Source organism: Rhinopithecus roxellana, chromosome 16 (genome assembly GCF_007565055.1).
Source record: "Rhinopithecus roxellana isolate Shanxi Qingling chromosome 16, ASM756505v1, whole genome shotgun sequence".
Lineage (NCBI taxonomy): Eukaryota > Metazoa > Chordata > Mammalia > Primates > Cercopithecidae > Rhinopithecus > Rhinopithecus roxellana.
Genome location: NC_044564.1, coordinates 115,503,468 through 115,518,379, shown reverse-complemented (window position 1 = coordinate 115,518,379; position 14,912 = coordinate 115,503,468). Strand labels below are relative to the sequence as shown.

The window sequence follows — 14,912 nt, the reverse complement described above, 5'->3', positions numbered from 1 at the left end:
GCTGAGGTGAGAGGAACACTTGAGACCTGGAGGTCAAGGCTGCAGTGAGCTGTGATCATGCCGATCATGCCACTGCACTCTAGCCTGGGCAACAGAGTAAGACCCTATCTCAAAAAAAAAGAAAGAAGGAAGAAAAAAGAAGAAGAAAGAAGAAGGAAGAGGAAGAGGAAGAAAGAAGAAGGAGAAGGAGAAGAAGAAGAAGAATAAGGAGGCGGAGGAGGAGGAGGAGGAGGAGGAGAAGGAGGAAGGAGGAGGAGGAGGAGGAGGAGAAGAAGAAGAAGAAGAAGAGGAAGAAGAAGAAGAAGAAGAAGAGGAGGAGGAGGAGGAAGAAAGGGGGGGTGGGGAGAGAGAGAGAGAGAGAGAGAGAGAGAGAGAGAATGAACCTTTACTAGGTCTCATTTCCATCCACCATCTTCCCAGAAGTTCTCATGAGGCTGGCAATTCAACATCCATTGCAAAGATGAGCATAAGGTTCTAGCAGCTCGGCTAGTGGCTGGCAAGGAACTGAGTTCAAAATAGGCCTTGGGGATCCAGAGCCATGCTACTGCCACTACCCCAGGTCACCCGCTGGATGCCAAGCGAGCTGTGTGTTCCTTTCAGTCATGGCACTTTCCTTAAATGCTACAGGGGAGTAGAGTCCCCCACTATGTCTAGTGCTGCCATAGGACTCCCAAGAGTACCCTATTGAGAGCCCTGGGACTGCTGCCAGGGATGGCTGGCAGGGCTTGCCAGCACACAGGAGGCAGGAGCGGACTTTTCCTCTCCCCATTCCTGCTTTCACAAGTGATGCAACAGTTGCCATCCCAACAAATCCGAGTTCACTGCTCCCATTGAGCACTTTCCCTAAATACCTGGCTTAGCTCCCTTCCAGAGCATCAGACAGATCAGGTGAGGCCAGCGGGTCTAGTTCCTGAGGTCACAGAGGGAGACTCTGGGAAGATGCCTAAGAGAGGATGCAGGCTTCTGAGAAAGAATGTAGGGTAGCAACCCTTTGCACCCAGCCAGGTCTAGAGAAGCTCAGACACCTTTCAGGATACACAAAATGTGACAAGACAGAAATCCAAAGCCGGTGAATGAGAGAAGAAAAACACAAGGGTAGGGACAGAAGGCTGGTTCCTTACAATGGACAGTCCCATATTTAACTCGGAGCGTCTCGGGAGCCGCTATTCAGAGAACAAATGCTCAGGAGTGTGTGCAGCCCTCTGTTCAAACATGCAACAGGAGCTGGGTCCAGGGCTTGCCGAAGGACAGGGGATCCGAACAGGGAAGGCATGGACAAGTGGGTTTCCTGAGGATCTGGGGCTTGGCCTCAAACCAAATGTCCTCTGGAGCAGGGTCTTCCGAGTGAAGCACAAATCTCCCGGGGGTGTGTGGCGGCTGCCCAAGGAGTAAGTAGGTCCACGCAGCCTTAAGAGAATCATCAGCTTCTAAATGTGTTCCTTCCTAACATCAATGTGCCAGAGAACCTGGCAGGTGGGAGGCTCCACTTGCCAGTTCTTCCTACTCTCACCTTCACCCTTGTGCCATGTTACAAACAAAAGACGATCCTTTCACCCACCCCAAATCCTACCGTGGCGGTTGCCCTAAGAGATGAGAACCTTGGGGCTCCAAGCAAAGAGATGACCCTACAATACCGGTGTTGGGCTCAGAAAGTGAGTGGATCTAATGACCAGGAACAACTCCTTTTTCAAATCGGGTGATTTCCAATTCTCTCCTCTCAACAAAATTAAAGGAGGATCTAATGGAGTTGTCAGCGAAGAGACCATTAAAAATATTGTCTGATGATAGACCCCCGTATGATTTCTGGCATACAACTTGGAAGGAATTCAAAGAATTGAGTGACATTGCTAAAACAAAACTCTCTCCCCTGCCAGCTACTTATTTATGTGACTGAGCTTTCTAAGCACTTAGACCTACAAAAACCAAAAGATAGGAATTAAATTAATGCCGAATCTTGTCTCCTTTTAGCAATAAGAAATATTAATTCACAGATACATGAGCCAATTGAGAAAGAAATGAAGCCCTATCCATTTCATTAAGAGATGCGTTTTCAATAATTTTTTACTTTCACATTTACTATTTACCTAAATTTGTTTTTGATGAATTGTATGCTAATAACAACTCAATCTGGAAAAAAAAAGTTGGAGGATGTACAGCTTTATGATCCCAGGAATTTTTTTTTTCAGAAATTTCAATTTCAATTTATGTACATCTTGCTATGGCATATGAGTGTGAAACAGTGATCAATAAAAGACTTTCAAGCATAAAAAATATATTTTACATTAGGATAAAACCCTGTGGGGGCAGTGGACTGGAAATATGAGCTCATGGAGAAAAAGGAAAGATGTAAAATTTCTGACTCTTAAAGATAGGCTTGTTCATATGTTTTTGAAGTGATGATGGCGGATATCAAATAGCAGTAGTGTTTGGATTCCCTTGGATACATTTTGAAAATTGGTTCACAGTTTTGTTTCCAAAATGCCACCTTTTTTTTTTTTTTTTTTTTTTTTACACAATATCCTGGAAATTATATCCTTTGCAATGATTTAAACTTTGAATAAAAATGTTAGCTGTCAACTCAAACTTGTGAAAAAGAATATAGTTTTCAAAATTCTTTCAGGAGGTATTGAGCAAAAACAAATGTTTGAGAACCTTGGCCTTTTAGGTTCTTATCACTCTAGAGGTAACCCCAGAGGTATCAATGTCCTGAGGTTTCAGCTAATAGTAGTGGTACTGGTTTTACGTTTTTTGTCCCCTGTTAAAAACACTTGCATACCTATTATTTCACTCTGCCCTCAACAATTCTACTGGAAAGAGGGGCAGACTTTTATTCTACCTACTGACCACTCAAGACACAGTGGCTTAGAGAAGTTAAGGAGCTTATCCAGGGCCCCACAGTAGGGTAAAACCTGGGCTCTTGCCTTTCTAACAGGGACCCTCCAACCCTTCAGACCACAAGAGGAAGGGTCAGTAGCAGAGACAGGACACGCCTGGGAGGGTGGCCAGAACTCCTCCTTTCAGAGTGGCTGCAGCAAAGAGCTGAGTGTTGGTTCTGGCAGGCTCTTGTGTAAGGCCCTGCCAACAACCTATTGAAACAGGAAACTAACTATCAGCTGGCACGATGAAGCAAGACCTGGCACCTACGCTGCCTGGGTCTGTCACAGGCTGAAACCCACGTGGCTGTGTCTGAATGACTGTCAAGCTCTTCTGCTGCTCCTTCCCGCGCCATAGCCTGGCTGCTGCCTCCTGGCTGCAGCTCCTTCCTCCTCTTTCCCTGGCTCCCTGGCTGCCCGATGAGTGTGAGAACACCTCTGTACCTTGGTCCTGAAAGTGTGCTGACTAGAAACATCCTTGCAGATTCCAGTCTCCCATCTATCTCATCCTTGACTCCCCATCCTGCACTCTGTCCAGTGACCCTCCCTGATCACCTATGTCAGGACGGGGAACTCACTCCCTCACAGGCTTATGTCCAGTTACCAAACAGTTTCCATGATCACATGAAGTCCTTCCTTTTACCGAGTTGAAATCCCCTCCTGGAGACTTCTCCGTATTGGCTGGGACACCCTGGAATGTGTCTGCTCCATGTGCCCCTTGCAAAATGCTGTAAGTTGTGAATATTTAGATTCCATCACCCCCCGCTTCATGCCTCCACTATCCCCAGTCTCCTCCCAACCCAGGACAAACAGCCCTTAGCTTCTCCATGGGCCTTCTCTCCCCAGTGAGCTAACTCTCTGGGGGAATAACCCAGTTGGTCCCTGTCCCTCATCTGAAGAGGAGTCAAGTCCAGGCCACTCGTTCCCTCCACGGTCTCCTGCACTGCTACTGAGGAAGCTCATTAAGTCTCGGGTCTCCGGGCCCCTACTGCTCTCCCTGGACTCCCTCGTTAGTAACCACCTCCGGATTAAGGACCAGTAGTTTCACAGCATGGGAAAGAGCACCCACAGCTGGACAGCACACCTGGACCACCATCATGGGATGCGGGCACCCTTCTCTCTCAGAGCCAGGAAACAGTCTACGGGCTGGATGCCCTGATTCATCAAGAAGAATGGCAAGTAGGTTTCCACTTCTAATTTTTCAATTCTAGCTGACTGGCAGAGACCTTTTGGTGTACTCTGTTGAGAAGGATTCTGAGGTGCATCGTTGGACAATGTACAGTAATCAATTTGCAGTGTTTGCCATGAACATGGGATTGCCAAGAACCTGGAGTGGGGCTGGGTGAGTGAAGTAATCAGGAGGCCCTTGGCACCACAGGAGCAATGGCAGTGCCTTGTGTTTACTACTTCTCCTAGAGGAGCCCCTAAAACCTCAAGTGTGGTCCGCCCTTCCTTCTTAGGGCTGCCATACAGAGCTGTTCATACAGCCTGTCAGGTGGGTGCAGGTGTCTGTCAACTTCCTTTCTTTCATTTCTGCTTTTATCCAACAAAGTTATGAAGTTTAGTATCTATCATCTCTGCTGTTCTTGCTATAAAAGGAAGCTCTTGGTCTTGCCCCCAAATCCTGCACCAGCTCCAACGGCGGTGACTTTCTTTCTCCGAGTGAGAGACGCCCTTCTCAGTACAGGGAATTCTCTGGGCAGCAGGGAAGCAGCAGCAACCACTGTGAACTTGGCAGACATCCTCCTGGGCACTGATGCCCCTCCTGACGCCAGCAGGAGAAGCTGCCAAATGCCATCTGCATGTCCATGACCCAGGCTCCTCCACGGGAAGTGCCTTGGATAATGTTTGTGTCACTGGGAACATTGTTTGTCTGATGGCTATTAAAGGGCCAGTGTGGACTTGGGGAGGCTCCCTCATGGGGCAGCACTGGGTGATTGAACAGGAACACTATTCTACTCAGCCACAGAGCCCGTCTCTGAGCCCAGAGCGGGGTGGGTGAGCGAAGTACGCAGGAGGCCCTCGGCACCACAGCACCCAACAGTCCCCTGCCAAGTGCCCCAGGAACACATTAACTCCCCCATGCCCGGCGACCAGGACAACGAATGCACACTGCAGCAGGAGCTCACTTAAAGATACAGCTCTAACCAGCATCCCACCCCAGCCAGGTCCCTGGGAGAGCTTTCCCTCCTTGATATACTTTCAGAAGCAGGTGGGAGCCAGGTGTTGTGAGGTGGAGTGGGCCCTTCATGACCTGAAAGAAAATGTCACCAACTTGCTGGGTGACCCTGGGCAACTCCCAACCTTTCCTCAGGCCTTGTCTGCCCCTCTATAAAATAAGGAGGTCAGGGGTACCAAGTTGACAGCATGCATAGCTTCACTGCCCACCTCTACATCCAGGGCAGACATCAACAATCAATCAGCCACCCTTTAGAATCCTCAACAGAGAACTCGTTACAGCCAGTAGCAAGTGCTTGGGCTTAACCCACAAGTTAAAATCTACTTGCCATCTTGAGATGAGAAGAGTTCAAAAGGTTCAACTCTAACACTGATTTTGTTTTTAAATGCCTTTCTTTCCTGGTGATGAGGCCAAGCCAGCTTCCTCTGAGCCTGACCCTTGGAAGAAAACCCCCATCCCTAGGCAGGAGAGCCTGCCTTCCAGCATGCAAGATGAGCTGCCATGACAGCAGGGAGCACTCTGGCCCTGCTTCTGTAGGGCTGACCATGGCAGCTCCACACGTCACTTGTCACTGGGGCTTCTAAACCTTGTTCACAAGGGTCTGCCCAAAGCAGATTACTCAAAAGTTCACAAGATCCTCAAAGCCCCTGAATTGGAGGGAAGCAGTACTAGAAGGAACGCCAAGGTCCGGACAGGTTTCCCAGTCCTCCCCAGTTTCTGCAGGGGAGAAAACTGAAGCCCACTTGGAACCTGTGTCTTTTAACACTTTATCCTGTGCCGACTTTCTTCCCTATCCCATCGTTTCAATATATCACACTGGCTTACTTAGATGGGAAAAAGCAGAAACAATGACTATTCCTTCCTCTTGAAGAGGCATTTTATACTATTAATATTAGTACTACTGAGAATACTACCTAATTGTTTACTAAGCAGTGTTGAGCACTTCACATACATGATCTCATTGAATATTCAGATAGCCTGATGATTTCGTAACTGTAAGAACTGAGACAGACAGGGCCCGAGATAGCACACCTATTAAGTCATGGAGCCTGGATTCACTCCCAGTCCAAGGATCCCAGCTCATTCTCCTCAGGCAACACTGTTTCCTTCCACGCTACCTTGGATGGCAACTCCCATGAGGTGGCTGGGACAGGGACCATGCCTCATGTAACACAGGAGGACCCTAAGGCACAGTGAGGCCAAGGATCCTGCTGCTGAGCAGCAGCTGAGCTGGAAATCAGCGTCGGTGGCTGGCATGAGGCTCATGGGCCCTGGGGCTCTCACTGTGCAGGCAGCTGGCCTAAAGAAGATTCCCAGCATTTTCCTGGCCTAGCTGCCCAAGGCTTTCCCCACTGAATCCAGAATGCTGGCTCTATCCCAGGATTCAGATTTAGCCACCCTTCACTGGGCATCTCCTGGTGAAGGGCAGGAACAGCTACTGGGTCTAATGAGTCTTAACACACACACACACCAAAGAGAGCAAGGGCAGGTCTTCTTCATTAACTAACAAATCCACCAGTGATTAACACAGTCCCTGGCCTCAGGGAGTGAATACTGACAGAGGAACATCAGTGCAGGCCCTTGAAAAGACTCTCTCTCATTCAATACTGGCCTAAGTCACTCCTGCTCCTCCCCAAACATTCCTGGTTCACCCCTATTCCATCACATGGGAGGACGGCATTTCCCAGCCTCTTTGGGGTTGGGTGGGGCCGTGTGACTAGTTCCGGCCAATGACTGTGAATGGAATTAACACATCTCTCTCTGGCTGCAGTAGGTAATTGCCAGCGTAAGTCCCTCCATAGCGTGCTTTCCCTCTGTCGCTTGGCTGGCGGCATTCTACATGACGGCTTTTTGTCTGGGACCAGAGGGGAGCAGAGCTCCCTCTTGAACCACAGTGGACATGTCGTGTGAACAGGAAATAAACTGCCGTGGTTTTGAGCTACTAAGATATCTTGTACCTTTCAGGATCTTTTGTTACTGCAGCATAACCTGGCCCCACCATGACAGCTGCAGCACCAGTGTCAAAGTCACCACTCCCAGAAACCAATACTTCGGTATTGTGGAGTGGAAGCAGGGAACAGGAGACATAAATCAGGCAGGTCCTGGAGCCCCAATCTCTAGGGGTTTCCACTTTCATGGAAGAGACAGGCACAGACAGGCCCCTCTAATCTAAAAACAAAGTAGAAAGTGCACCAACTAAGGAGCAGGGTAGCAACAGCCCACTCTCACCAGAAGAGATTAAGGAGGTCTTCTGGGAGGAGGTGGCACTGGAGTTCGTCTTAAAGGACAGGGTGGATTTGGGCAAGTGGAAATAGGGGAAGGCATTCCTGGGAGAGGCAACAGCATACACAAAGTACAGCAAGAGCAGACTACGCTGGAATGAAAGGTCTGGGAAGACCAGAGGCAAGAAATGGGACTAGAAGGTTCAGGTTATGGAGGCTCTTAATGCTCTGGTCTCAACTCTAGAGACAGTAAGGAGTCCCAGGGTTATAAGCAGGGGAGCAACATGGTCGATGTTCTGTTTTGGCCAAGGCCTCCTGGCAGCCAGGGCAGAGGGCAGGCAAGCTGCAAAAGCATGGCTGTTAGCAGGATGCTGCCATGACCCAGGTGGGGCTAAGATGGCCACAACCAGCAGGGAACAGCTGGGAAAGGGAGTTTGAGGATGATTCTCAGCAGTTGGGAAGAAATGGCACCAGGACTTCAGTCTAAACTTGCAGAAATGAGGCCGTGGTGCCGCATACAGGATGTGCGCCAGGAAGGTGGAGGTACTTGGAAGTCAGTAGGAGGTAAGCCAGAGCTGGACCAGGAAAGTAGCAGAGGCCAGGGCAACAGCAGCACTTCTAAGAACACAATGAGCCTTGGAAATGTGGAGGAGGGTGTGGAGGGAAGCAGAAATCTGGAGCCAGACCAGGCAAGGCCTCCACGCCAGGAGTGAGGACTTTATTTCACAGACCAGGGGTTGCAAACTTCTGCCCACAGGGACTCTGACCCATAGACACGTTTTGTTTGGCAGATTTCAAAAGGTCAGTTGGCTGCCAACATTTAAAGCCAAAAGAATTCCCATCAAAATGTTCATTTCTGGTGTGTGATTTGTCCAGAGATGTGGCAACGCTGAGCTGTATCCCCACCCAGCAACCATCAGTGCGGCAGCTGAGCGGCCGCCGCCCTCCACACACACGGCGTGCGTTCTCTGACTGGACACGGTCTTCACCACCTGCTCTGCTGGCTCATCTCTAGTTACGCTAAATAAACATATTTGTTGGGCCTCATGGGCATTTGAGTCTGTGAACCTGGCAGCAGTGCAGGGGGCCCCTGAGGGGTATCCCCTGGCGCATGCTAGAGACTGGAGGGAGAGAAATTGTTGCTAAGATGTGAATTTCCACAGAGCTCCTCTGGATCCGGCCCAGGCCAGAAGAGGCAGGGGAAGCGCCATCTGTCACCGATCCAATCCTGATGGGGTATCTGCTCTGAGCAGCACCGGCACTGGGATCTCCCTCCCTCCAGGAGGGAGAAAAGCAGAGAGGCATTTAGGACATTGAGCAGTAAGGGCTGTGTGAGACCCTCGAGGGGTATGGGAGCCCAGAGACAGACAAACGGATTCACTGGGCCCCCAGAAGGTTCCAGGCATTTGACTTAAATAGGGTATTGACGGATGGATAGGGTCCTGCTGCCGAGCAGAAAAAGAAAAGCTCTCCAGCAGGAAACCGCACAAGCAAAGGCAAGTCAAAGAAGCTGAGATCTCTCCCTGAATGCAGAGGGAAGCCAGCAAAGGTTCTCTCAGTCAGGAAGGGAGCAGAGGCACCAGGTCCCTTCTCCCCCGGACTCTGACTCCACGTTCCCATCCTGGTCTCCACCCTGACCACAGAGGCTGGACACTCACCAAGGGTCTGCTGGTTGCGGACGCCGCCGATCACCACGCAGATTTCGGCAGGCACGTCGCTGGTCCCATCCTTGCCGACCGCCTTCTTCTCCTCCTTGGCCTCGCCCTGCCAGATCACCTCCTGGATGTAGTCATCGGGCAGCTCTGTCTTCACCTTCACCTCCGTCATCGTTCCTTGCTCGGCACTCAGCGAGGCCTCGGCTGGCACTGCTTCTGGGCCCTCCACCTTGGTGCTCTTCTGGCTGCGCTTCAAGCGCTCCCTGGAAAAGAAGAAAGTCGGTTCAATACCTTCTTCCTCCAGACTGACACAGGAGCCCACCAGTCCATGGCACCACAGGAACATGCCAGGCTGTGTGCATAGTGAATGCTAGGGTCCCCAGCCCCCTTAGCCTCCAACACAACCCCCATGGCTACCCATGAGGCTCCTCCAGGGAACCCTGAGGCTTCAAGGAACACAGTTTGAAAACCATGGAGCAAGAAAGGCTCCAATTCCACCCATTTTACAGTTGGGGAAGCTGAGGTCTCAAGAGGTCTAGATGTGCCCAGTTGCCTCACTTGCCACTTATTTGCTTGCAATTATCATGACTGGAGTTACAAGTGACCTAAAAGGGCACCTTCAGCTGGCTGAAATCAGTTCTTGTTAGACTTCAGTGTGCATACAGATTAGCTGGGGATCTTGAAAAACATGCAGATTCTGGCTCAGCTGTTCTGCAGTAGGGCCTGAGATTCTGCATTTCTTTTCCTTTTTAGAGATGGGTCTCACTAGGTTGCAGAACACAAACAAACTCCTGGGCTCAAGTGACCCTCCCACCTCAGCCTCCCGAGTGTTTGGGACTTCAGGCACCATGCCACCATGCCTCACTCAGAGATTCTGCATTTCTAACAGCTCTCAGTTGAGGCTGCTGGGCCTCAAACTATGCTTTGGGCAGTAAGGGTTTCAGTGCTTTGATGTACGCAGTATCCAGTGCTATTCTGTTTGTTCCTAGGCAAGAAGGCTCGGGATCTTGTCCAGGCTCTTCCCTGCTCCTGTTTTACAAATGGGAAACGCCAATGCAAAAAGACTCACTGGGTTGAGATGTCACGGAGCCAACACTGGCATGGAGGGGGCTCTTTAAACATCGGAAAACATCCTCAAGGTAATGATGTCAGTTCTGAAGAGGGCAGGACGTGGGTCACTGAACGTCCTTTGTAAGGGGGACACTAAGGACTAAAGCAGAGCTGTGACTTGCTCAGGCCAGACATAAAATCGGGGATAGGCCAAGGCAGGAAGCCAGGTCCCTGCCATCCACTCCTGAAGCATCCTCCTTTCAACACAGCTGTCCATGTTATCATCCTAAGGACCCCACATCCTTCTGACAAGGGAAGCATCCTCATGACTGCTGTCTGTGAGGTGGGGAAGCTGAGGCGTGCACATACTGGGAAATCGAGTCATGTTCCAGGCCCAGAGACACTGCCCTGGCCATGCCAGCCTCTCCACTGCACCAGAGGAGAGTGTGGTCTGTGAATTTCAAGGCCCAGACTCAAGGCAGGGGATGCCAGCATTCCAACTGCAGCGCAGCAGGAGCACTGGGCCGGGACTCAGGGACCCAGGCTCCAGTCCTCGGTCTACGACGGGCTTGCTGTGTGGCCTTGGGCAAGACTTTTCTCTTCTTTGGGTTTCAGCAGCCCTGTTTATCACAGGAGCATGGGTTTAATCACATTTGCTGTCCTTCCCAGCTTCAGCTTTCATCCAAGGTGGAGAAAGGTTGGGAAACTGAGCAAAGATAGAGAGGGAAGTCCCCAGCTAATGAGGAAAGGATAGAGGAAAGCCATGGGGAGCTGCTATGGACTGAATTGTGTGCCCCCAATTCATACGGTGAAGTCCTAACCCCCAGTGTGACTGGATCTGGAGAGAGGGTCTTTGGGAGATTAAGTGTGGTTAAATGAGGTCACATGGGAGGAGCCATCATGAGGGGATTGGTGGCTTTGTAGGAAGAGAAAGAGATTGCTCTCTCCCCCATGTGAGGACACAGTGAGAGGGTGACCCTCTGCAGCCAGGAGGCAGCCCTCACCAGAACCCAACCGTGCTGGCAACCTAATCACAACCCGCAGCCTCCAGAACTGTGAGAAAATACATTTCTGTTGTTTAATTAAGCCTGTGGCATTAGGCATGGCATCCCACAGCATTCTGTTAACAGCAACCCAAGATGACTCATACGGGAGGCTAGGACTCAGATGGACAGAACACGAGTGCAAAGGCATGCTGGGAAAACCAGTCAGGAGCACGGGCTATCGTGCCAACCACTTCCTCGCTGTGGGCCTCCAGCCAGCCACCTAACCTCTGAGCCTTGGTTTCCCCATCTGCAAAATGGAGTTAACGGGGTTGTCATGCAGATTTTAATCAACGAACACATGGTAAGTACTCAGCACAGTGCCCGGCCTGGAAGTGCTCTCAAGACATGGTCACCATGACTATTGTTAATAATGACACACTGTTAGAGCTTCTTTGGCATCCAGTGGTGCCTCCTCCTCATGCGTCTGTCCCACCAGGGCCACCAGACACACCGCCTGAGCTTTTGCCCTTCTCCACAGTAAGAAAGTGTAAAACTGCATGATTCAATTGCCTCAGAATTCATTTCCTTAATTTACTTAAGAAACACTTAAACAGAGCCTCCTATGTGCCCAGCACTGTTCTAACATACTAATTCCTTCCATCCTTAGAAATGACTCTGGGAAGGAAATCTTGGTATTTCCACTTTACAGTCTAGGAACTGTGGCACTGAGAGATAAAATAATGTACCAAAAGTCACGTGGGAGGAACAAGGTGGGATGGGGACCTGAGGCAGGCAGCCCGGACTGGGAGAGAAACTCGTAGAGGGAAGCCTCCTCACCCACAGCCGAGGCTGCCCCACATCACCCACCCTTGACCTTCAGCATCCAGAACAGAGCCAAAATCAAGGTGCTTGTGGGTGAGCAGGAGGACACGAGGTTCCCTGGCTTTCCAGGCTGCTGCCACCTTTGTGGGAGATAATATCATGAGCAAGCGTCCCCCTGGTCCCTCAGAGGGGCACACGGCCCCGCCTAGCTGCAGGACACCACAGGGCAAAGAAGTCTCAAGTTCTGTGAGGCCTAAGACATAACTAGAACTGACAGGTCTAGCAAGTCACAAGGGGACAGCTGTGGCTTTAGAGAGAGAGGTGATTCCTGCTGTTGGCAAGAAAAGGGGACCCACTGGAGGTGGTGAGCTCCCCGTTACAAGAATCACTGGAGCAGACTGGCTGATGGCCTGGCAGGAGTGAAATGGGCCAAGTACCAGATTTGGAAGTTGGATCATCCTAGGGTCAAATCTCAAAACTGCCAGTTGCAGGTTCCTATATAAGTGACTTGATTCCTCCAAGCCTCAGTCTTCACATCCATACAATGGGGCAAACACGGTACCTACCCCCACAGTGCTGTGATGTAAAACAAGGTAATGTCTATATAGGACCTAGAACAATAGCTACCAGTGGAGACGTTTTACTCTTAACTACCGTCTTTTTTATGGCGGGCAGGGGAGGGGCATGTGCAGAGGATGCAAGTTTATGTGGCGTAGGCATTTAGCACACGGGCTGTGGAGTCAGACCAACAAGGGTTTGAATGCCAGCTCTACCACTGTTCAGTAATGGGATACTGGCGGTGACAGAGTGAGGACTTTGCCTAGTGCTGCAGAGGTGGTCAGGCTGATGAAGCTGATAGTGAACGACGTGTATCCACATTCAATCTGGGGGGTAAAGAAAGCAGCTGACATTCCCATTTCCTAGCTAAGACTTCATGGGTGCTAACGGTCACGGCCCTGAGGCTCACTGGGCAAAGAGATGGGAGGCGAGGAGACAGACGGGGCCCCCGCACAGAACTCTCTTACCGGCTTTCTTCACAGCCAGTGTTCTGAAGCTCAGCCTGGGGCTTCAAAAGCACCTGACCATGCGATCTGAAAAGATTCCGTGTCCCTTCCTGCTCTCAAGTCCTCACCACCATCATGGTATCCTGGTAGGGGAAGGGGGGAGCTGTTGGAGTCAGGCAGGCTGCGTGGAACTCTCATCTGCCCACCCCGACACCCTGTAGCCCTGGGCAAGAGACTCCCTTCTCTGAGCCTCTGCTTCCTTGTCTGTTAAAGAAAGACCATGACTCTTGCCAGCTGCGGGCGTGGGCAAAGAGTGGATTTCCATGAACGGCAGCTGCCATGATGATGACGACATTGGTTCTTGATGACATCCTCACCTCTGGGAAGCCTTCCTGGCTTGCCTGAGGCACAGTCAGACTCCCTTTCTGAATGCCACATCTTCCTTGCACAGGTGACTCTGACAGCGATCCTCCCATTGTGTCCTAATGAACTCATCTTGGCTCGCTCGTCCCCTTCTCGAAATTCCAGTCTAGCTTTTAGTTCATCACCTCGTTTTATTTCCTTTGTAGCCCTGTTTCCTGAAAATACTTTGTACACTGGCTCACCAAACCGCACTTGTCCTAAGAGTAGGTGGGGCCCTCGGGAGTGTTGTGTGTCTCTTATTCCCAGCATCCAGCAGGCCTATGGTAGGTGCTCCATAAATAAAATATTTGCTGAATGACCAAAAGGATACTTGCCTTCTAGTAAGCAGGCACTGGGACGTATGCCTCCTAAGACTCCCTGGGGCCCACTGGAACAGCAGAGTATATCCTTGAGATGGGTTTCCAGAACAGATGGTCACCCATTTGCAACAGGGCCAGGCATGAACGCATCACAGGAAAGGCCCTCTCCAAAGGCACAGGGCGTGTAACAGAGTCGAAACTAGAACTCGCATCTCCAGACTCCTCATCCTTTGTCCTTTACACTGAACCACCAGAGTCTCAGGTCACCCAGAGTGCCCCTAACACCTGGAACTGAGAGTCAGGCACAGGGGAATGTCTTTCTCCCATGAAAAGGCAGCCTCTCCGTAGTTCTTGTACCCATACCTTCCACCCCAAACAATCAGAGGTCACACTGGCAAATATGGCTGCAGTCAGATTCCTGACTGAGTTCACAGAAGGTGGGGACCAGTGAGCCGCCCTCTATCGCCCACAGGCACAATAGCACATAACTATCCCCTCCCTTAAATGTGACGCCCCCAAGTCCTTGCCGTGATGAAGGCATGGGCAACTTCTTTCTCTTCCCCCTGACTTCTAGGCTTTAGATTTACAAGCCCAAATGTTGCTTTTCTCAAATGCTTTGCATTTAATTAGGTGTCCTAATAACAATGGAATCACAGAAGTACTTACATCACTTTGAATTAGTGGTGCGGCTCCTTCTAACTTCTTTAAAAAATTTTTTTCATATATCATTTTTTAAAATAGAGCTCATTATTTTAATTATATCCATTTAAATGTACAGTGGAGCCCTTGGATATTCTCAGCACGAATCATTAGGTATATTAGTGAAAAAGCACTCGGAATCTATCTACATGCTGACACTCCATAATCTATTCTATTTGTGTCGCTGTAAAATAGATTTATATATAGATAACTACAAAATAGTTGCTCAAGATATGCTATGAATTTTATATTTAACCCGAGTCACACTTCAACATAAAATCCAAAGTCAAGCATTAAAAGGCTATTTTTCAGTAAGTACATGCTATCCATGGTCACTGGTTACTAAGTGTGCAAGCTGACAAGGAGAGAAGCCAGACCAAGTGGATCTCTGCCCAAGAGGTTCCCTAGGAGTGCTGGCCTTTCTCTAAGGCAATGATTCTCAAAGTATGTTCCTTGAAGGTCTAGGGGTTCCATAGCAACGGCTCTTAGATGTACCCATGAGGCTGGAATGGGGAGGGTAGTGTTGAGCAAGGCTCTGACTCCCCATCTTCAATACATAGAGCTTTGCTTTTTGCCTGATGTATACAGATTGAGGCCTCTTTCTCTCTGTGGTGGGGTTAGCGGTAACTCCCTAAAAGATATGTACACGTCCTAATCTCCTGGATCTGTGAATATGACCTTATTTGAAAAAAGGGTCTTT

The 14,912-nt window shown here is 50.0% G+C and overlaps 1 protein-coding gene across 17 annotated transcripts in view; it reads right to left on the bottom strand.

The window, feature by feature from the left end:
- Positions 1-14,912, bottom strand: part of ZNF618 (zinc finger protein 618) — a 177,798-nt gene that overhangs the window by 57,020 nt on the left and 105,866 nt on the right. For all 17 annotated transcript variants that reach the window (XM_030920008.1, XM_030920011.1, XM_030920009.1 and 14 more), the window contains exon 3: positions 8,933-9,192. In XM_030920008.1, coding sequence (XP_030775868.1) covers positions 8,933-9,192 — 260 coding nt within the window. The remainder of the gene's footprint in view (positions 1-8,932; positions 9,193-14,912) is intronic.